The following is a 22,896-nucleotide window of genomic DNA, read 5'->3' on the forward strand; positions in this document are numbered from 1 at the left end:
GCTGCATAAATTGAATCTGGCCCGGCTGGTGGACCAAATGAAGGACAATATTCGGAGATGGGACGCGCTTCCGTCATCTCTGGCTGGGAGGATGCTAACGATGAAGATGACGGTCCTCACGAGATTCCTATTTGTATTTCAGTGTCTCCCCATCTTTATTCCGCAGTCCTTTTTTAAGCTGGTCAACTGAGTCTTCACGGGCTTCGTCTGGGCGGGCAAGACACCGCGAGTAAGGAAGGTAATGCTTGAGCGGAGTCGGGGAGAGGGCGGGCTGGTGCTGCCAAATTTTAGCAACTATTACTCGGCGGCTAATATAGCCATGATCAGGAAGTGGGTGGTGGGGAAGGGGTCGGCATGGGTGCGTTTGGAGGCACCTTCATGTAAGGGCACCAGTATGGGGGCATTGGTAACTGCGCCTCTGCCGTTCCAGCTGGCACAGTATTCCACCAGTCCAGTGGTGGTGGCGGCCCTGAGAGTTTGGGGCCAGTGGAGGCGGCATGTGGGAGCATTGGTCTGGGCCCCAATCTGTGATAATCACCGGTTTGCCCCGGGGAGTACGGACAGGGGGGTTCCGGTTATGGTGGAGAGCGCGGATTGAGAGGATGGGGGATATGTTGATAGAGGGGAGCTTTCAGAGTATGAGGGCGTTGGAGGAAAAGTTTGGGATGGCGAGGGGAAACAAATTCAGCTATCTGCAGGTGCGGGACTTCCTTCGTAAACGGGTGTTGACCTTCCCACTCCTACCGCTGGGGGGGGGGGGGGGGGGGGGGGGGCGGATTCAGGACAGGGTAGTTTCCAGAGGGTGGGTAGGAGAAAGGAGCATCTTGGACATTTATAAGGAGCGTATGGGGTCGGAGGAGACGCGGACCGAGGAGCTGAGGCGTGGGTGGGAGGAGGGATGGAGGACGGTCTGTGGGCAGGCGAGTTGAGTGGAGTCGGCGTTTCCGTGACATGTGTCAGACTGATGCAATTTAAGGTTGTTCGCCGGGCTCGCATGGCATTGGCCATGGATGAGCGGATTCTTTGGGGTGGAGGACAGGTGCGCAGGGTGTGCGAGGGGACTAGCGGGCCATGTCCACGCGTTTTGGGCATGTCCAGGGCTTGGGGTATTTTGGCAGGGGTTTGCAGACGTCATGTCCACTGTGTTAAAGGCAGGGGTGGCGCTGAGTCGAGAGGTGGCGATTTTCGGTGTGTCAGAAGACCTGGGAATCCAGGAGGAGAAAGAGGCAGACGTTCTGGCCTTTGCTTCCCTGGTAGCACGGAGACGGATACTATTAGCATGGAGGGACTTGGAGCCCCTGGGGTCGAGGACCTGGCTGTCGGACATGGCTTGCTTTCTCTGTTTGAAGAAAATCAAGTTCGCCTTGAGAGGTTCACTGTTAGGGTTCACCCGGAGGTGGCAACCGTTCGGCGACTTCTTTGCGGGAAATTAATCGTCGGCAGATGTTTATTAAAAAAAAAGGGCAGAATAAAAATCAAGTTGATTTCCTATTCCTGACTGTGATGCAAACATGCAGGGAGGTAAACTAGAAGACTATGGGCCAGGGTGGAGTTGGGAGGAGGCCATCAACATCTACGACCAGTATGCCTGTCTAACATCCAGTCTTGGATGAGCTACAATTTCCTGAGATTAAATGTTGAGAAAAATCAAAAGAGTCATCTTCATCTCATCTTCCTTCCCCCTCACCCCAATTTCATCCTCCTACTTTCAATTCCATCCCCTGTCGCATTCATGGTCTTGGTTTGAAGTTAACTTTGCACAACCTTGATGGCCTATTCAACATAAGCTAAGCTTCTGCCCCCAAAGACTACAACATCTACTTCTGTAATAATGCCTACACTTCCTGCCCACGCGTCAGCACAACTACAATGAAACCCTCATCTGTGTTTGTTACTTCTAGACTCAGCAAATACAATGCTCTCCAGGCCCTCCTTGAGATCTACTTTCTTAGTTAACCTCACAAAATGTTTTTCATTTTTGTAATAAATGCTGTATTTTGTACCTAAAAGCCACAATTAACTTAAATTTCAGAAGGGAACCCTTGCTCGACTTAGAACAGCATCAAGTGACTTTGAAAAAAAAAACGTATCCAAATGAAATAAGCATTCCATAAAAACTTGCAGCATATTAAGAACTGAACAAAACAAAGTTTTCTTCTATATTTAAAATGTTGCCAGGGAATAAAATATACCTTTGGATCCATATTCTTGGTAAGAATGGCGTGCATTGCTTTGTGAATTCATTCCCTCTTGCATGCTTCCACCCGGATTCCCTCTAATATCGGAGTTATATTGTGGTAACAGAGGCTGTGGAGTATTTGCAACTTGACCAGCTGAAACAAAATGTGTTAAGTTGGCTTAATATCGCTGCTATCTGTAAAACAACAAGTGTTTTCACAAAGAAATCCAAAAAGTTATAAAATTATTTACATACTGTTAACTACATTTGCATTTGAAACCATTTTTGATAAAATCAGTTCCCATTTAAATAAGAAAGTAATGTTATGAACCAAAGATGGAACTTTGTCCTCGTTTTTTAAAAAACAGTAAGAGGCAATTAAAGAATGGATTAAAAGCTTTAAGTGAAATATTTTTCAGTGCAAAATGGCATCGGTCATAACCCAAATTGTATTTCCAATTCACAGTTTATGATATAGTTAGTTCCTCAATATGTTTTTGCTATCATTAAAGCATCAAATTGATCGCTTCATCCCAAAGGAACAAGAATAAAGTCTGCAGCAGGTTCCTGGAAGTAAACACTGCTCTGTATGCATCTTACTAATTTTGTTCACTGTAAATAAAAAACAAAAATCACAAAATATCCACAGAATTGTGCAGAATTAAATCTGAAAGCATCTATTCAATTGCCTTGGGATATTTCAGCTTCCCAATTAATTAATCAAATTACAAGTGCAGATACACTCAAAATCTTTCATACCACCGGTTTGGTGTTGGATTGGGAACATAACAGAAACAATATGGTAATGCATACGTACGGGTGTTTGGAAGTGGAACCCTTTTGACTACACCAATTGTACTGGGTGGATCCTGCCCTCTGATCACCTATAATTCATAAATAACATTGAATTACAGTCAAACAAAACAGTTAACCTATTACATGTTCCCTTACATGTATTGTTTGTACATGCTGCAAATAAGAAAACTAGATGGTGGAATTTGTTTTTACAAAGTGCTATAAGTAAACGATTCATTCTGCAGTTGCATTCAGTTTGACCTTTAGTAAAATAAATGCACCCATATGCTAGCAAAACTGTTAACTGCTTCAGAATTATATTTATAATTTTTAAAAAGCAGTACCTGACTGATCACAGAAATCCATTTTTGCCAATTGTAATGCCCCTATTGTTTTGTCAAGAATGAGCTCAAAATAATCAAAGACAATGAGGGAAAGGGTAAGGACATTCGATGCGCACAATAGATTTTCAGTCGTGTATCCTCATCCACTACTGAATATTTTCTATATCTAGCATCTCTGTATTTCAAAAAATACAGCAAGATCACTTTTGAGAACGTTAATCATGTTTAAAATGTTAATATGATAGCCAATCAATTCAGTGTGTGAGGTCATCGATTCTTGGAACATGTTGAGGCAAGTATGCTGATTGGCACTCAATATGTGCGCTTTCCTTGTAAACAGGAATTCCCCCCAGAGTAGAGAATGAAATAATTAGAAAATCTAAGTGAAGGCTGGACAAATAACATCCAAGCTTACTGAGCTCATATTAAAAAATCAGGCCCACAACCGCAGATGATTGATCTTCAATTTTAGGCCCCTAGATAAAAATTTACAAAATAAAAACAAAACCGGTTTTTATACTGGACAAATCAATTTACCCAATAACTACACAAGTTGCAAAATTATTTTTTATTAACATAACAATTTTAAACTGATGTTTGAAACTTGACAGCAAATCATTTACCTCCACACAATCTCTTTAATTACTAACTCACTGGCTTGAGGGAGTAAAGAAAGACCGACGCCTCTGAACTGAAGCAAATGCAGACTGTATTATTTCAAATGTAGGGATTTTTATGCAAAAAAAGATTAGACAGAATAATCTTCAGATTAGATTTAGAATGAAGGATAACTTTTGATTTTGCCTGTACCAGAGAAGATTTTGATTTGTATACGAAAGTGGAGGGAGCACATCTTAATTTATGAAACAAATCTCTAACTAAATAGATCACGCACAAGAGGGCTTTAAATAGTGAGATGAGGGATCAAGTGAGGGAAGATGTGCTAAATTAAAGGCAGAGGGTAAGGGAAGACAGCAATAAGGGTAAGGATAATTAGAACATGGAAAGAAAGGACAGAGCAGACAAACTAAGGAGCGCACCAGCAAATAAGGCTAGAGGTTGCAAAAATTGTACAGTTAGAATTAAAAGTTCCCTTTCTTAATGTGCACAGTGTGAAGAAAATATTATTTTCAATGTTTTGGGGGTTTATAGTGTTATTTTATAAAGCAGGTTTATGGGGTATACGTGAACATAATTCAATTAAGCTGGGGGTTGGGGGTTTAAAGAATTGAGGATATTGAAATGCCTAGATGTGAAAGGCAGGCACGTGAAGTAAATATGGCCAAGTTGAATCTTCGATAAGCAAAAAGGACATTGGTATAAATTTGCATGAGGAGATAAAGCGGGTTTGTTGTGTTCAGTTGTTAAATTTCAACAGGAAGAAAAAGGGCTTATAAATAAGGCAGTTATTACATTTTATTATGAAGTGGTGACATTAGGGAAAACAAAATATTTTTATATTCTGGGAATCTAAATTTCCAAGAAAGGCAGGACAATGGAATAAAGACAAAAGAAAATAAAACTACTTAAGGTGAGAAGTGAGAGCAGCTATGTAAGACCTCCTGGAGTGTGTTCTGCGCTGGGACAGAACTGTAGGGCAGCAAACTGAGCTTCAGCCAACGCCAAAAAAGTGTGTTTTTTCAGAAAACAAGGTTTTGTTTTAAGGTTTTTTTGAATTTCAACAACAGAGTGGGAGAAAAAGGGAGTGAGATGCTCTGACACACCTCAGCCACAGAAACAGTGGGGTTGCTTTGTGGTAATATTACTGGAATGTTTAGTGGAGGGGGGTTTATTTGTGAGTCTAACCAAGTTGGACATTATTTTGGGCGAATGTTCTGTAAAACCAATTTTAAATGTGTAAGTGTAATCTTGTGTTTAAGTTTTGTTTTATTAATGCATATTTTAATTTAATGATTCAAACCTCCAAAAGTGTTACTCGGATTTGTAGCTTATGTATTCAGTACACGCATCTTCTTGTGGTGAAAACAAAAGGGAGAGTTGTGATAGCTTGACAAGTTCTCCTTTGGGGTTTGGTTTGCATGGCACTTACCATCTGCCAGTTCATAACAATAGCGTTTGTAACAAAATGGATAAATTGTCAGCTCAAATAGAAATAAATATCCATGATCTGATAGACATGACAGAGATATGGCTGCAAGATGAAAGCTGGTATCTGACATTTCATGTCATGATTACATGACATTTCAGAAAGACAGGAAACTGAAGATGCAGCAGGGTGCCTCTGTTAATCAAGGATGACATTAGTATACCGGTGAGGGTTGGCCATAGGTCTAAACATCAAGATGTAGAGTCAGTTTAAGTAGTGATAAGAAATAGCAATGGTAAGAAGCCACTTGTGGTAAAAGTTCATAGCTCCCCTAATAGTAACCACACTGTTGGATACAGAATGCAGGTACAAATAATGGAGGACTTATGAGAAAGGTACGGTGATAATGACGGGTGATTTTAATCTGCAAATGAATCAGATTTGCAAAGGTAGCGTGGAAGAGTGCTTTCAGTAGTTTCGTAGAGCAGCATGTTCTAGAGCCAACAAAATAGGTTATTGTACACCTTGTGTAATGCACAAAATAGATTATTGTATACCTAATGCAAATAAGCGTGAAGTTATCCACTTGGTAGAAAAACAGAAATTCACAATATTTCTTAAATGGTGAGAGGTCTGAAGTGTTGATGTCCAAAGGGATTTAATGTCCTTGTTAATGAGTCCCAAAAAGCTACCATGCAGATGCAGGAAGCATTTGTACAGAATATACAGAACAGAGAAAACTCTAGCTGGAAATATCAAAATGGATAGTATTGAACAGGTATTTTGCATTGGTCTTCACTATACAGAATACAAGCAAACTAGTTGGTGCATGAGTTGTAATTTTCCAAAGTTCCCTGAATTCAGGGAAGGTTCGATTCCATTGAAAAACAGCAACTGTAACTCTGTTATTCAAAAAGTGAGGGAGACAAAATGCAGGAAACTACAGATCTTAACATCTGTCATAGGGTAAATGATGGAAGCTATTATGCCAGGCACTTACAAAAGTTTCAGGTAATCAAGCAGAGTCAACGTAGTTTTGCGAAAGGGAAATGTAAATCAATTTATTACTAGTTTTTTTATTAAGGTTTTACATTTTGACAAAAAGCGCATCAAAACCACAAGAATGATACAGCACAGCAAACAAAAAAAAAGCTCAGCAAACAAGAATACAGAGGGGGACAGGAGAACAGCAGTACGAGTTTGATACAATCATTAGACATTATTTTGTTTTTCATTTTTAAAAATTTTACTTGTTTTTAAATTTGGAGCACCCAATTAGTTTTTTCCAATTAAGGGGCAATTTAGCGTGGCCAATCCACCTACCCTGCACATCTTTGTGTTGTGGGGGTGGAAACCACACAGACACGGGGAGAATGTGCAAACTCCAGGACAGTGACCCAGGGAACTCCAGGACAGTGACCCAGGGCCGGGATCGACACCGTGAGGCAACAATGCTAACCACTGCGCCACCATGCTGCCTTCTCACCAGACATAATTTGATGTCACTACAAGTCCAGAGAGAAGCAGGATACGGCCATGAAAACATGGTAAAATGGTGCACACCTTCCCACGCAGCAATTGCTCACAATTGCCACGAGAGTTCAGGATAAGTTTTTACGCACTACACGTGGGTGCACACCTATATGTCTCCCTCAGCTCCAGTAGTGCCAGAGATACTAATGACACACTGCAACCTCCTCTTCTTAGATACCAGGCATTGAGGAAGACTAGCACAAATTCTTCAATTCAAAATAACAAAATACAGAGACCCGATATGGTTAGCTCTAACTGGAAAGCTATCCTGGAAGGACTTAAATAACCCTATCACCCAACTCAACACCAATCAACTACCTATCACCCTGCCATGGCTCCACTCACCTTCATTATAAACGAGATAAGGGACAAATCACTAAGTATCTTTAAGAGTGTCTTTAAGACAGAGATAGATAGGTTCTTGATTAATAGGGGGATCAGGGGTTATGAGGAGAAGGCAAGAGAATGGGGATGAGAAACATAACAGCCATGATTGAATGGCAGAGCAGACCCGATGGGCCGAATGACCTAATTCTGCTTCTATGTCTTATGGTCTAAGGGGTGTCGAAAAAGCACTCCCTTGGAGGACTTCCGGTAGCGGCTATGGTGTGAGTGGTTGCGCATTTGGCAGCTCTCGCTCGAGGCTGTTTTTTTGGACCGTTTCCCCGTTTGTAGGGTGGCTGTGTTGCAGAAAAGAGGTGTAGGACCGGCTGGCAAAAAGTTTGACTCCACTGGTGGGGCTACTGGATGGATCCAAGAACCAGAAGTGGGCCGAGAAGAAGGGAGCAGTTGGAGCAAGTAAACCGTTGTGTGCTACAGGTCAAAATGATGGAGGATAAAGGATCTGCCTTGCCTGATGAGTGGGTGACAGATCAACAGGTGGACTTTTTAAAGGTTTGGCGACAGAGGAGGGAGGCTCAGCAGAACCTAGCCAAGGCGGCAGAGCCATTAAAAGCAGGAATTGACCATGTGGAGCAGAGGCTGAAGTCCCAGGGCCAGGCTATTCGGAAAGTGGAGGCAGTGGTGGGGGAGCACGAGTAGCAGCTCGCCTCGTTGGTAGCTGAAGTGGGTCTGATGCCAGACACACAGAATCGGTTAAAGGAGACGATGTAGGTCCTGGAGAACCGCTCCCGGAGCCAGAATTTAAGAATCGTAGGGATGCCTGAAGACATCAAGGGAGCGGAGGCTGGCACGTACATGGCCAAGGTGCTGGAAAAGCAGATAGGGGAGGGGGCATTTCAACGGCCCCTGGAGGTCGACCGAGCACACAGGGCGCTGATGAGAAAGCCGCAGGCGAATGAGCCGAAGGCGATGGTGGTACATCTTCACCGTTTCCTTATCAAGGAGAAGATACGGAGATTGACGAGGATGTGCACCTCGGAAGGGAGTGAGGTTCGGGTGTACCAGGACTTGGGCGCGGACCTGACGAAGAGGAAAGCCGAGTTTAATCGGGTGAAGGTTGCCCTCTTTAAAAAGTGGGTGAATTTTGGAATGTTGTAGCCGGCTCGCCTCTGGGTGATTTTTAATAGCTCAGAGCACTATTTTGGAACACCAGAGGAAGCGATGGAGTTTTTAAGAGACAATGGATTGACAGGAGGAGGAGGACATTGAACTTGAGGGGTTATGAGGAGATGGGTGCTTTCTCGGTCCGTTTTTTGCTGTATCTTTGTTTTTGTAAGTTGTTGGAAAACCTTTCTCCTTCGAGATATTTTGCACCTTTTTCTCTCTCGTTTCATTGTGTGCGAGCGGGTGAGGGGGGAGGAGAAGGATGCTTAGGTGCCTTGGGCGGGGGTGCCAGGCTAGCTGGGTGGGCTAGTTAACGGGAGCACGTTTGGGGGAGGTGATAAGTGGCTGGTGTAGTAGAGGGGGATGGGAAGGTTGCTTTGTTTAAGGGGAGGTGGGGGTTACTGACAAAGGTGTTGTTGCTGTGGCATAGCAGGGGAGGGAGTGGTGACAGTGGACATCTGTGGGTGGGCCTGGAGGGCCGTGTGGCACGGGCCGAGTTAAGAAGGGGTATGGTTGGTTGGCAGGAGAGGGGGAGGGGTGCCCTCCGACCAGCTGGTCACATGGAATGCGAGCGGGCTGAATGTGCCAGATAAACGGTCGCGTGTTTTCACACACCTGAGGAGCTTGAAGGCGATCATGGCCTTTTAACAAGAACACACTTGAAGATTGGGGATCAGACGAGGCTAAGGAAAGGGTGGGTAGAGAAAGTCTTCCATTTAGGATTAGACATGAAGACACGAGAGGGTGCGTGCTGGTGAATAAGCGGCTGCCGTTTGAGGTGGGGAATGTAGTAGTTGATTCCGGGGGGGGGGGGGGGGGGGTTCGTGATGGTGAGTGGGAAGCTGGAGGGGATGCTTGCGGTCTGCAGTGGAGGCTGGATAAAGGGTTGCTAGAGGATGAGAAGGTATGTGAGTGGAAGAGGGTCACCATTCGGGGGTATGTGGAACTCAATAACACTCAATCGATCTGGACGCAAAGGGAGAAGGAAGAGTGAGAAGAGATGGCAAGAATCGTAGGTGAGATTCTGCGGATGGACAGGAGGTATTCGGAGGCAGGTTTGTTGAATCAGAGGCAGAAGCTCCAGATGGAGTTTGGGCTGATGTTCATGGGGAAGGCAGTAGGGCAGTTGCGGAGGGCCAGAGGGCAGTGTATGAGTAGGGGGAGAAGGCTATTAGGATGCTGGCCCACCACCTTAGGAAGCAGGAGGCGGCAAGGGAGATTGGAAGGTGAAGGTCGGTAGGGATAGAGTGGTATTGGACCCGGTGGGGGTAAACGGGGTATTTGAGGAGGGGAGAGGAGAGTATGTGGCGAGTGGTGTTCCGCAGGGTTCAGTGTTGGGGCCACAGCTGTTTTCTTTATATATTAACGATCTAGATGACGGGACTGGGGGCATTCTGGCTAAGTTTGCCGATGATACAAAGATAGGTGGAGGGGCAGGTAGTATTGAGGAGGTGGGGAGGCTGCAGAAAGATTTAGACAGTTTAGGAGAGTGGTCCAAGAAATGGCTGATGAAATTCAACGTGGGCAAGTGCGAGGTCTTGCACTTTGGAAAAAAGGAGAGGCATGAACTATTTTCTAAACGCTGACAAAATTCATAATGCTGAAGTGCAAAGGGACTTGGGAGTCCCAGTCCAAGATTCTCTAAAAGTAAACTTGCAGGTTGAGTCCATAATTAAGAAAGCAAATGCAACGTTGTCATTCATCTCAAGAGGCTTGGAATATAAAAGCAGGGATGTACTTCTGAAACTTTATAAAGCATTAGTTAGGCCCCATTTAGAATACTGTGAGCAATTTTGGGCCCCACACCTCAGGAAGGACATACTGGCACTGGAGCGGGTCCAGCGGAGATTCACACGGATGATCCCAGGAATGGTAGGCCTAACATACGATGAACGTCTGAGGATCCTGGGATTATATTCATTGGAGTTTAGGAGGTTGAGGGGAGATCTAATAGAAACTTACAAGATAATGAATGGCTTAGATAGGGTGGACGTAGGGAAGTTGTTTCCATTAGCAGGGGAGACTAGGACCCGGGGGCACAGCCTTAGAATAAACTTTAGAACAGAGATGAGGAGAAATTTCTTCAGCCAGAGAGTGGTGGTCTGTGGAATTCATTGCCACAGAGGACGGTGGAGGCCGGGACGTTGAGTGTCTTTAAGACAGAAGTTGATAAATTCTTGATTTCTCGAGGAATTAAGGGCTATGGAGAGAGAGCGGGTAAATGGAGTTGAAATCAGCCATGATTGAATGGTGGAGTGGACTCGATGGGCCGAGTGGCCTTACTTCCGCTCCTATGTCTTATGGATTCCTGGACAGGTTGGAGTTCCCCAAGGTGGAGGAGGACCTGGTAGAGGGGTTGGGAGCACCCACTGGAGTGATGGGGGAGATGCAGGCAGGGAAGGCCCCGGGCCCCAATAGTTTTCCAGTAGAATTTTATAAAAGATTTTTGGGTGACCTGGGACCCCTGCTGGTAAGGACATTCAATGAGGCGATGGAGAAGGGAGAACTCCCCCTCATGTTATCACAGGTCTCAATATCTTTAATTTTGAAGAGGGATAAGGATCCAGAGTAGCATGGGTCTTACCGCCCGATATCACTGCTGAATGTGGACGCCAAGTTGTTGGCTAAGATCTTGGCCTTGCAGATTGAGGACTGTGTGCCGGGGGTGATAGAAGACCAGACAAGGTTTGTAAAGGGTAAGCATCCGTCAGCTAACGTTAGGCGTCTGTTGAATGTTAAAATGATGCCCTCGGAGGGACGCAATGTGGAGATGGCGGTCGCAATGGATGCGGAGGCATTTGATTGGGTAGAATGGAAATATTTGAGAGAGACACTGGGACGGTTTGGGTTCGGGCAGGGGTTTGTGGACTGGGTCCGCTTGTTGTATCAGGCGACGGTGATGTGTGTAAGGACAAACCAGGTGAGTTTGGGGTATTTTAGGCTGTATTGTGGGACGAGGCAGGGATGCCCACTCTCCCCAATGCTCTTTGCCTTGGCGATAGAGCCACTGGCAATGGTGGTTAGAGTGTCAAGGGGTTGGCAGAGGATAGTGTGTCATTGGCAAGGCGGGTGCAGTCCGTGAAGATGATGGTAGTCCCGATATTTTTTATTTGTGTTTCAGAACTTTCCGATTTTTATTTCAACGGCTTTTTTGAGGATGGTCAATACATTGACCTTGGGGTTTATGTGGGCGGGGAAAGCTCCTCGGGTGAAGAAGATGCTGCTGGAGTGGGGATGGGCTGGCCTTACCAAACTTAATGAACTATTACTGGCCAGCAAATATAGCCATGGTAAGGGGTAGTGGGGGAGGGGTCAATTGGGGAGTGGATCGAGGCAGCCTCGGGGTGGGGGGGGCAGGTAACAGCAGGGAAGGTGAGACACAGGGGTTTTGGTTATTTATTTGTGGTTACATTCCTGTTCGTTTTGGGTTTGGTTGTGTATATATGCCTCAACAAAAACATGCAATAAAAGAAAAAGCACTCCCATACCATTATCACAAGCATTACAGCACCCCAAAAAAAGTGTTAAACATTTCACATAATGGGCTCAATATGGCTTTTGCTAGAACAGGATAACAGGCAACTCCTGCCCTCGTGTTCACACCTCGCAGGAGAAAAGACAACAAATAATCAACAGCATAATCACAAGGGAGTAACGCCCAGGATTCTAACACTATCCATGTTGCTCAAAAACGGCCAAGCCATGACAGGATTATCAAACACTCCTCAGGATCTCTCGAGCATACCAACAGGGCACTTTCACCATGCCGCCATCCTGACACCCAAAACTGGCAGGGGAACATGACGAGACTCGATCAGCCACCTCCAACTCCTCATGACGAGCAAAGGACAGGATAATAAAAGGCCAGTGGTCGGGGGGCCCTAGAAGCCCGAGGCCTTGAAGACCACCACTGTGCTCCGTAGAACCTGATATCCCCAGCCTCCAGATCAGGATTACTAAAGCATGGCACCCAATTTTTAAACTCAAATCGGGAGCTCGTCTCCCACTTCTTGTCCGGCTCCTACCTCCCGAACCCGTCAGGATAGGCGACATACCATGCAGCAGGAATTCAACAAATCGATTGCTGGCCCTGACCAGGAAACGCGCTCCATCAAATATAAGGATTCTGCCCTGTGCCTCCACTATTCTCCCAAGGATACCTCGCGGTTCCTCAAACGTGAGCTCCAAAAACTTACACCATGGAGCACACATTCTCATCTGGAACAAAATTCAGCAGCAATGACGCCACTGCAAGCTGGGCCCCATCCCAACCAACTCTGATTGACAGTCAAATGAGGATTCAATACGATTTAACTCGGCTCATCGCAAAACTCCAATCAGGATCATCCAGGCACATGTGCAAGACATATATCCCAAAAAAAGATGATGAAATGTGCAATAATATACAAGATGAGCAGAGCCAAAACGCAGCTGCTCCTACGCTTTCATCACATAACCACCCCCACCCCATTCGAATTTTTTTGAAGGAGCTATGGATTAAGGGGAAATCAATGAATGTGTTGTAGTTAGATTTCCAGAAGGCATATAATAAGGTGTCACACCAAAGATTATTGCAGAAAATAAAAGCTCATGGAGTAGAGGGTAGCATATCGGCATGGACAAGATTGGCCAGCTAACAGACGAGAGCCCATAAACGGGCATTCCTCTGGTTGGTTGGATATACAGAGTGGTGCCCCACAGAGATCAGTGCTGGTGCCCCAGTTTTTACAGTTTACATAAATTACTTGAATGAAGGGACTAATGGGTGCTAAATATGCAGACTACTCAAAAGGTAGGTAAGAAAGTAAATTGTGAAGAGGATGGGAAGAGGCTACAAAGTGACACAGGTAGGTTAGGCAGGTGGGCAAATGGCGTATCATGTGGCCAAATGGAAATTGTCCATTTTGGCAGGAAGAATAAAAAAGATGAGTATAAAAATGAGGAGATTATAGACCTCTGAGATTCGGAGGGGTCTGGTTGCCCGAGTGCGTGATTGGCACGCATGTACAGCAAATAATATTGTAAAATTAATGGAATGTTATTGTTTATTGTAAGGGGAATTGATTACAAAAGTAAGGAGGTTATGTTTCAGTTGTACAGGGCACTGGTTAGACCACAGCTGGAGTACTAAATACAGTACCAGTCTCCTTACTTAAACAAGGATGTGAATGCATTAGAAGCAGTTCAGAGAAAGTGCACGAGACACATACTAGGAATGGGCAGGTTATCTCGAGGGACGGTTGGACAGTTCAGGTTTGTGTCCGTAACAGTTAGGGCAGCACGGTGGCGCAGTGGGTTAGCACTGCGGCCTCATGGCGCCGAGGTCCTAGGTTCGATCCCGGCTCTGGGTCACTGTCCGTGTGGCGTTTGCACATTCTCCCCGTGTTTGTGTGGGTTTCGCCCCCACAACCCAAATGATGTGCAGGGTAGGTGGATTGGCCACACTAAATTGCCCCTTAATTGGAAAAAAAATGAATTGGGTATTCGAAATTTATTTTAAAAAAGTATCCACACCAGTTCAGAAAACTAAGAGATTACTTGATTGAAAACTTTACAATCCTGAGGGGTCTTGAATGTGGGGAGGATGTTTTCTCTTGTAGGAGAATCTAGGACTAGGGGTCATGGTTTAAAAATAAGGGACAGCTCATTTAAGAGCAAGGTGAAGAGATTATGTTCCTTTCAGAGAATCATGAGTCTTTGGAACAAAAAGGCAGTGGAAGCAGAGTCCTTGAATACATTTTTAAGGCAGAGCAGTACGTTCTCCCCACGTCTGCGTGGGTTTCCTCCGAGTGCTCCGGTTTCCTCCCACAAGTCCCAAAAGACATTCTGTTAGTTTATTTGGACATTTTGAATTCTCCCTGTGTACCCGAACAGGCGCTGGAATGTGGCGATTAGGGACTTTTCACAGTAACTTCATTGCAGTTATTATTGTCATAAGCTTACTTGTGACAATAATAAAGATTATTATTATTAGATACATTCTTGAATAATAAAAGACGGCAAAAGGTAATCAGAGGTAGGCCCGAACATGGAGTGAGGGTTACAATCAGTTCAGCCACGATCTTATTGAATGGCGCAGCAGGCTTGAAGGACAGAGTAGCCTGCCCTGTTCCGAATTCATATTTTTGAACGTAATTAGGAGGGCAAATGGTATGTTGGCCTTCATCACAAGGGAATTTGAGTACAGGAGTAAAGGGGTCTTGCTGCAATTGTATAAAGCCTTGGTGAGACCATACCAGAGGTATTGTGCACAGTTTTGGTCTCCTCATCGAAGGAAGGGTATGGTTGTTGCGGAGGGAATGCGACAGAGGTTCACCAGACTAATCCCTGGGATGGTGTGCTTGCCTATGAGGAGAGATTGAAGAAACTTGACCTTTATTCTCTAGAGTTTAGAAGAATGAGGTGATCTTACTAAAACAGATAAGATTCCAAGGGATTTGACAGAATAAATGCTGAAATAATGTTTTCCTTTGTGGGAGAGACCAGAACTTGAGGCACTCAAATTAAAAAGGGATCTCCTATTTCAGACAGAAGTTAGGAGAATTTATGTCTCTCAGAGGGTCGTTAATCTATGGAATTTTCTTCACCAGAGAGCAGTGGAAGTAGAGCCATTGAATATTTTTAAGGCAGCGTTAAAAATAGTTTCTTCACTGACAAGGAAGTCAAAAGGTACAGGGGTAAACAGCAAAGTAGAGTTGAACCACAATGAGATTAGCCATGATGTTATCAAATGGTAGACAAGGTGCGCGGAACCGAATGGCCTAGTCCTGTTCCCAATTCATATTTCTATACTCATACAATGCAACCAAAACTGCAGCATTCAGAAGCATTTAAGGGTGCGTAGAAAAATGTACTCAAAATCCATAGATCAACTAGAGGCCAGTTAAGTTAGTTCTGGTATCTTTTGAGTAAACTTTACTTCATAATTCAGACAAAATAAAAGCACGGATGACATGCACTAAGCTAAACAAAATTAAATTCAGTTTGTCTGTCTTTCCCATTGAAATGTCCTGTGGTAAATTACCTTTATGCTCTTCCTTCCTTCCAATTTCTCAATAATAGCAGCTCTTTCTTTAATAATAAGGCACAAGTCCTCTTGCTTTAGTTTATTTGCATCCCATTTCATCATCTCAGGATATTCCCTTGACTAAAAAAAAATGACAGTTGAAGTGATTAATATAATACCGATAAAATTACCCTGGACATACAATTAAAATGTGTTTCAAAATATTCTGGGAACACTCAGCAATTAAGGCTGCAGCAGCAGAGAAAGCAACAATATTTCAGGTTAATGACCCTTCATTTATACATTTCTGACAAAGGGTCATCTAGCTGAAACATTAACTTTTTCTCTCTACAGGTGCTGCCTGATCTGTTGAGTATTTCTAGCATTTTTTTAAATTTACATGCAATTTTCAGCAGAGTATATTGCTTTTGAATTGAAATTTTTAATTAATCTAGACTGGTGATGGCAAACATCATTTTTGTGTGAAAATGTTGCAGTTCAGAAACATAGCAAATTAAATATAATAGTCTATTAAGGAGAGAGCTGACTACCCATTAAGGGCAAAAGATCCAATAATGCTCTCGCACCGGATCTTTCAGGAAAAGCATAGTGTCAGTCACAAATCAAGAATTGGCCAGCACTTCACAACTACTTATTTAGTTGGAAGCAGTCCCTCAATAGAGTTAGCACTCGTTCCTAAACTATTAGAAGTATTTTCTATATATAGAGCTCTATCTCACTATTCCTATGGAGCGGTTTTATGAACTGCCTTGTCAAAAATCAGATAGTAAAATTATGCACGAACAAGCTTACCCAGTTGCAGATTCACACCACAAAAAATGTTTCCACCTTCCCACCCAACTATTTTTTTCCATTCATTTCCTTCAGCAGCCTCCAAGTAACCCAAGGTGCTTCTGAACTTAAAACAACAGCATGATCATAGTAGACCCAACATTCATCGCCATGTCCAAGTACTCCAGCATGTATCACCAGATAGTAATCAGGAGTTGAGAATGTGGCCCAGTGGCTAATTCCAGTATCTCCACTGTTAACTCAAACAAGCTCAGTGTGCAACAGGGATCATAAAACTTTTGTCCAATTGGGAGATTTGATTGAATGGCTATAGAATTTTCCACGGCTATAGGCTTTTCCACAAGGAGTCATCTGTTCTTTAGCAAGTTCTTTCCAGCTTGTTTTTACTTGGCTGTAAAGCCTCAAATGATTCTCAGCGGCAGTTGGGCCAATTGTAATGCTGCTGCTGCTAACAATCCAACAGAAATCATAAAATCAACTCGACCTGGGGAAATAGAAACTTAAAAACATCAAACTCACTCACCAAGTTTGTGAAGATCTAACAAAAATCAGCTTCATTATGCAAAAGCAGCAAAGAAAGAAGTTGCATTTAAATAGCTTTTTCAGTTCCTCCTAGTGCTCCAAAGAACTTCACAACCAATACGTATTGCAGTATGGTCACTACTGTGTAGTCACACAGAAACCAAGGTAGGCCAAATGAAGTCGGAGCAAAACAAACCATCAATCTGTTTTGTACACAAATTAACCAGCAGACAAACCTGCCCCATAAAAACCCCACAATAATTTGCACCTGGTTGGACAGGAGGACATTGCTTTAATGCTTCATTTGAAAAATTCTTGTCAATGCAGCAAGTAGTTTATTTTTTATTTGTTTATAGGAGAGGATCAAGGCTTGGTCAGTATTTACTGCCCCATCCCTATTTGTTCTTATAATGCTTCTTGGAACTGTATTCCACATGCTGTAGGTACGCCCACAGTGCTCTTCAGGAGGGAGTTTCCAGATTTTGACCAGTGACAGTAAAGGAATAGCGTTATATAGTTGTTAGGATGGTTCAAGACTTGGAGAATAACTTTCAGGTAGATGGTGTTCTTCACACATTGCTGTCCTTGTTCTTCACACAATATAGTTTACAGATGGTGCTGTCGAAGGAGCTTTGATGAACTTCCGGGTGCGGCTATGCAGAGCTAGGTCGCATATTCGGCAGCTCCCGCTTGGAACGGACTTTTGGGTTCTTTTACAGGGCCCCCACGGCATTTGTTTGACATTTCCCGGTGTGGGAAGAAGGCTGCAGCATTGCCCTGACAGTGTCCCCCAGGAGTGTTGTGTCCTTTGGCTACCAGACCAGGCAGAAACAGTGAAAGATTTGGCTTGAGCTGCAGCAGTAGACGAGGGTCTCTTCCAGCATGCAGGCGGGGGAAGGGCAAGCTTAAAGCTGCAATCTGGCTTGACTCCATCAAAGGTGAATTCTAGCAGCAGAGGGGACAACTGTGAAAAGATCTACCAGGGCCATTGAAGAAGCAGGGACGAGGCATCTGGTGGCGGCCATGGGGGAGTAGGTCGCGCATTTGGCAGCTCCCGTCTGGAGCCGACTCTCAGACCTTTTTCAGGAGTTTCCATAGACTTTTTGGGGCAGACTGGTGAAGCAAACACTGCCAACTTCTATGAAACGGACCAGAAGTGTAACGGCCAAAGGAGCGGCATTGGAGCAACGGGAGAAGCGAGGGAAAGAAAACAAGATGGCGGCGGCCAGGGACAAAGGGGAGCTGCAGTTCATCAAGCGCTGCTTCGAGGAGCAGCGCGAGGAGATGCGCAAAGAGATGTTGACGCCTATGCTTTCAGCAATTGAAGGACTCGGGATCACGCAGAAGGCCCACGAAGCTAAGATCCAGGAGGTACAGAAAAGAGTCAGTCTGAACGAGGACACGCTCGTGGGCCTGGCGATGAGAGTGGAGCAGAACGAGGCGCTACACAAGAGGTGGGCGGGAAGACTCGAAGACCTGGAGAACAGGTCGAGGAGAAAGAATCTGCGAATTCTGGGTCTCCCTGAGGGAGTGGAGGGGACTGATGCCGGGGCATACGCGAGCACGATGCTCGAGGCGATGATGGGCATGAAGGCCCCTTCGAGGCCGCTGGAGTTGGACGGGGCACATCGGGTGCTGGCGAAGAAGCCCCAGGTAAATGAGCCGCCAAGGGCGATGCTGGTGAGGTTCCACCGCTTCATGGACAGAGAGTGGGTCCTGAGATGGGCCAAGAAGGAGCGGAGCAGTAAGTGGGACAATGCAGAGATCAGAATATACCTGGACTGGAGCACGGAGGTTGCAAAGCGGAGAGCGGGTTTCAACTGGGCCAAAGCGGCATTGTACCGGAAAGAAGTGAAATTCGGAATGCTGCAGCCAGCGCGACTGTGGGTCACATACAAGGGCCAACACTATTACTTCGAAACTCCTGAAGAGGCGTGGACCTTTGTACAAGCCGAAAAGTTGGACTCTAACTGAGGGTTTGTGAGGGTGGGGGTGATGTTTTGGGGTTTGATGTGTGATGGTTGTTGTATATAGGGGGTCAATCACGTGCAGGAAGTGTTACATGGGCTGGGGGAGAGAGACAAGGGCGCGACAGGAGCTGCGCCAGAGGGGGCGGAGCGGGCTTTGGAAAGGCGGGAAGGGGAACGAAGGAATGCATATGGATTGGGAGACTCCCACGCGGGGCGGTCAATGGGACAGCGGGGGAAGCCGGGGTCAGCAGGCGTCAGCTGACTTACGGGAGTGACATGGGGGAGCAAAAAAGCTAGACAGGGGTCTAGCCGGGGGGGGGGGGGTTGCTGCTGCACTGGCCGAAAGGGAATGGGACACAGAAGAGATGGTCGGGACGGGGGTCCCCCCTCTGGGGGACTGGAGGGTAAGGGAGGCGTGGGCACGGGACTGGCCCAGAAAAGGAGATGGCTAGTCGGCGGGGCGCGCGGGGGGGGGAAATTAAGATCCCCTCCAATCCGGCTGATAACGTGGAATGTGAGGGGCCTGAATGGGCCGGTGAAGAGGGCTCGAGTGTTCGCGCACTTAAAGGGACTGAAGGTGGACGTGGCCCTGCTCCAAGAGGCACACCTGAAGGTGGCGGACCAGGTCAGGTTAAGAAAGGGATGGGTGGGACAGGTATTCCACTCGGGACTGGACGCGAAGAAGAGGGGTGGCAATATTGGTGGGAAAGCGGGTGTCATTTGAGGCCAAGACTATTGTAGAGGACAATGGAGGGCGATATGTAATGGTGAGCGGTAGGCTGCAAGGGACGTGGGTGGTGTTGGTAAACGTATACGCCCCGAACTGGGATGATGCAGGATTCATGAAGCGCATGTTGGGGCGCATTCCGGACCTGGAGATAGGAGGCCTGATAATGGGAGGGGACTTCAATACAGTGTTGGATCCAGCACTGCACCGCTCCAAATCAAGGACTGGAAAGAGGCCGGCGGCGGCCAAGGTGCTTAAGGGGTTTATGGATCAGATGGGGGGAGTGGACCCATGGCGGTTTGCAAGGCCGCAGGCCAGGGAATTTTCTTTCTTCTTCCATGTACACAAAGCCTACTCCCAGATAGATTTCTTTGTTCTGGGTAGGGCGCTCATCCCGAGGGTGGAGGGGACAGAGTATTCAGCTATAGCCGTTTCGGACCATGCCCCGCACTGGGTGGAACTGGAGCTGGGAGAGGTGAGGGACCAACGCCCGTCGTGGCGGCTGGATGTGGGACTGCTGGCGGACGAGGTGGTGTGTGGCAAGGTGAGGGGGTGTATCGAAAGGTACTTGGAGGCCAACGACAACAGGGAGATGCGGGTGGGGGTGGTATGGGAGGCGTTGAAGGCGGTGACCAGGGGAGAGGTAATTTCCATTAGGGCTCATAGGGAGAAGACAGAGGGTATGGAAAGGGAAAGGTTAGTGGGGGAGATTTTGAGAGTGGACAGGAGATACGCAGAGGCCCCGGAGGAAAGATTACTTGGGGAAAGACGGCGGCTCCAGGCGGAGTTTGACCTGTTGACCACAGGGAAGGCGGAGGCACAGTGGAGGAAAGCGCAGGGGGCGACCTAAGAGTATGGAGAAAAGGCTAGTCGGATGCTGGCACACCAGCTCCGTAAGAGGATGGCAGCGAGGGAAATAGGGGGAGTCAAAGATGGAAGGGGAGCCACGGTTCGGAGTGCAACGAAAATAAACGAGGTATTCAAGGCCTTTTATGAAGAGCTGTACAGATCCCAGCCCCCAGCGGGGGAAGAGGGGATGAGACGATTCCTAGATCAGCTGAGATTCCCGAGGGTGGAGGAGCAAGAGGTGGCTGTTTTGGGGGCACCAATTGGGTTGGAGGAGCTGAGCAAGGGTTTGGGGAGCATGCAGGCGGGGAAGGCCCCGGGACAGGACAGATTCCCGGTGGAGTTCTACAGGAAGTACGCAGACCTGTTGGCCCCGCTACTGGTGAGGACCTTTAATGAGGCAAGAGAGGAGGGGACCTTGCCCCCGACAATGTCGGAAGCGACAATTTCTTTGATCCTAAAGCGGGACAAGGACCCACTGCAATGTGGATCGTACAGGCCGATCTCGCTCCTCAATGTGGATGCAAAGTTGCTGGCAAAAGTGCTAGCCACGAGGATCGAGGACTGTGTCCCGGGGGTAATCCACGAGGACCAGACGGGATTTGTAAAGGGCAGGCAACTAAACACCAATGTGCGGCGGCTCTTAAACGTGATAATGATGCCATCGGAGGAGGGAGAGGCGGAGATAGTGGCAGCTATGGACGCGGAGAAGGCCTTTGACCGAGTAGAGTGGGAGTACCTCTAGGAGGTGCTGCGTAGGTTTGGGTTCGGGATAGGGTTTATCAATTGGGTTAAGCTCCTTTACAGAGCCCCGATGGCGAGTGTAGTGACGAACCGGCGGAGGTCGGAGTACTTTCGACTGTACCGAGGGACGAGGCAGGGGTGCCCCCTGTCCCCCCTGTTGTTCGCATTGGCGATCGAACCATTGGCCATGTCATTGATGGAGTCTAATAAATGGAGGGGGGTGGTCCGAGGGGGAGAAGAGCATCGGGTGTCGCTATATGCGGATGACCTGTTGCTGTACGTGGCGGATCCAATGGAGGGGATGGTGGAGGTCATGCAGACTCTAAGGGAGTCTGTGGAGTTTTCGGGCTATAAGCTGAATGTAGCGAAGAGTGCGCTCTTTGCATTACAGGCAGGGGACCAAGAAAGAGGGATAGGGGACCTACCGCTGAGGAGGGCGGAGGGGCGCTTTCGGTATCTGGGGATCCAGATAGCCAGGAGTTGGGGGACCCTACATAAACTGAATGTGACAAGGTTGGTGGAGCAAATGGAGGAGGATTTCAAAAGATGGGACATGTACCGCTCTCGCTGGCGGGTAGAGTGCAGTCGGTCAAAATGGTGGTCCTTCCGAGGTTTCTGTTTGTGTTTCAGTGCCTTCCCATCGTGATCACTGAGGCCTTTTTTAAGAGAGTAGGCAGGAGTATTATGGGGTTTGTGTGGGCGAATAAGACCCCGAGAGTAAGGAGGGGGTTCCTGGAACGCAGTAGGAACCGAGGAGGGTTGGCGCTGCCAAACCTGGGGAGCTACTACTGGGCAGCAAATGTGGCGATGATCCGCAAGTGGGTTATGGAGGGAGAGGGGGCGGCATGGAAGAGGATGGAGATGGCGTCCTGTAAAGGAATGAGCCTTGGGGCGTTGGTGAGGGCACCGCTGCCGCTCTCGCCGACAAAGTATACCACGAGCCCGGTGGTGGCGGCAACGCTAAGGATCTGGGGCCAGTGGAGACGGCACCGGGGTGCAATGGGAGCATCAGTGTGGTCCCCGATCAGGGGTAACCACCGGTTTGTCCCGGGGAAGATGGACAGGGGGTTCCAGAGCTGGCATCGGGCGGGGATTGGAAGAATGGGGGACCTGTTCATCGACGTGACGTTTGCGAGCCGAGGGGCACTGGAGGAGAAGTTCGAGTTACCCCCGGGAAATGCCTTTAGATATATGCAGGTGAGAGCTTTTGTGAGGCGACCGGTGAGGGAATTCCCGTTGCTCCCGGCACAAGAAGTTCAAGATAGGGTGATCTCGGGTGTACGGGTCGGGGAGGGCAAGGTGTCGGAAATACACCAGGAGTTGAAAGAAGAGGGGGAAAGCGCTGGTAGAAGAGTTGAAGGGTAAATGGGAGGAGGAGCTAGGGGAGGAGATCGAGGAATGTCTGTGGGCTGATGCCCTAGGTAGGGTTAAGTCCTCCTCCTCGTGTGCCAGGCTCAGCCTGATACAATTTAAGGTGGTCCACAGCACGCACTTGACGGGGGCGAGGTTGAGTAGGTTCTTTGGGGTAGAGGACAGATGTGGAAGATGCTAAGGGAGCCCGGCGAACCATGTCCATATGTTTTGGTCATGCCCGGCACTGGAGGGGTTCTGGAGAGGAGTGGCGGGAGCAATATCTCAGGTGGTGAAAGTCCGGGTCAAGCCAAGCTGGTGGCTAGCAATATTTGGAGTAGTGGACGAACCGGGAGTGCAGGAGGCGAAAGAGGCCGGCATTCTGGCCTTTGCGTCCCTAGTAGCCCGGCGAAGGATCTTGCTAATGTGGAAGGAGGCAAAGCCCCCCAGCCTGGATAAATGATATGGTTGGGTTCATAAAGTTGGAGAGGATTAAGTTCGCCTTGAGAGGGTC

General features: G+C 47.0%; 1 protein-coding gene across 5 annotated transcripts in view; it reads right to left on the minus strand.

The window, feature by feature from the left end:
• LOC140425084 (uncharacterized) overlaps positions 1 to 22,896 on the minus strand; it is a 103,726-nt gene that overhangs the window by 37,600 nt on the left and 43,230 nt on the right. For 4 of the 5 annotated variants that reach the window (XM_072508954.1, XM_072508952.1, XM_072508955.1 and 1 more), the window contains 3 exons: positions 15,429 to 15,551; positions 2,997 to 3,063; positions 2,193 to 2,333 (listed from right to left, as the gene is read on the minus strand). In XM_072508954.1, coding sequence (XP_072365055.1) covers positions 2,193 to 2,333; positions 2,997 to 3,063; positions 15,429 to 15,551 — 331 coding nt within the window. The remainder of the gene's footprint in view (positions 1 to 2,192; positions 2,334 to 2,996; positions 3,064 to 15,428; positions 15,552 to 22,896) is intronic. The other variant, XM_072508953.1, reaches the window with a different exon arrangement.

This window comes from Scyliorhinus torazame, chromosome 6 (assembly GCF_047496885.1).
Source record: "Scyliorhinus torazame isolate Kashiwa2021f chromosome 6, sScyTor2.1, whole genome shotgun sequence".
In the NCBI taxonomy this organism is placed as follows: domain Eukaryota; kingdom Metazoa; phylum Chordata; class Chondrichthyes; order Carcharhiniformes; family Scyliorhinidae; genus Scyliorhinus; species Scyliorhinus torazame.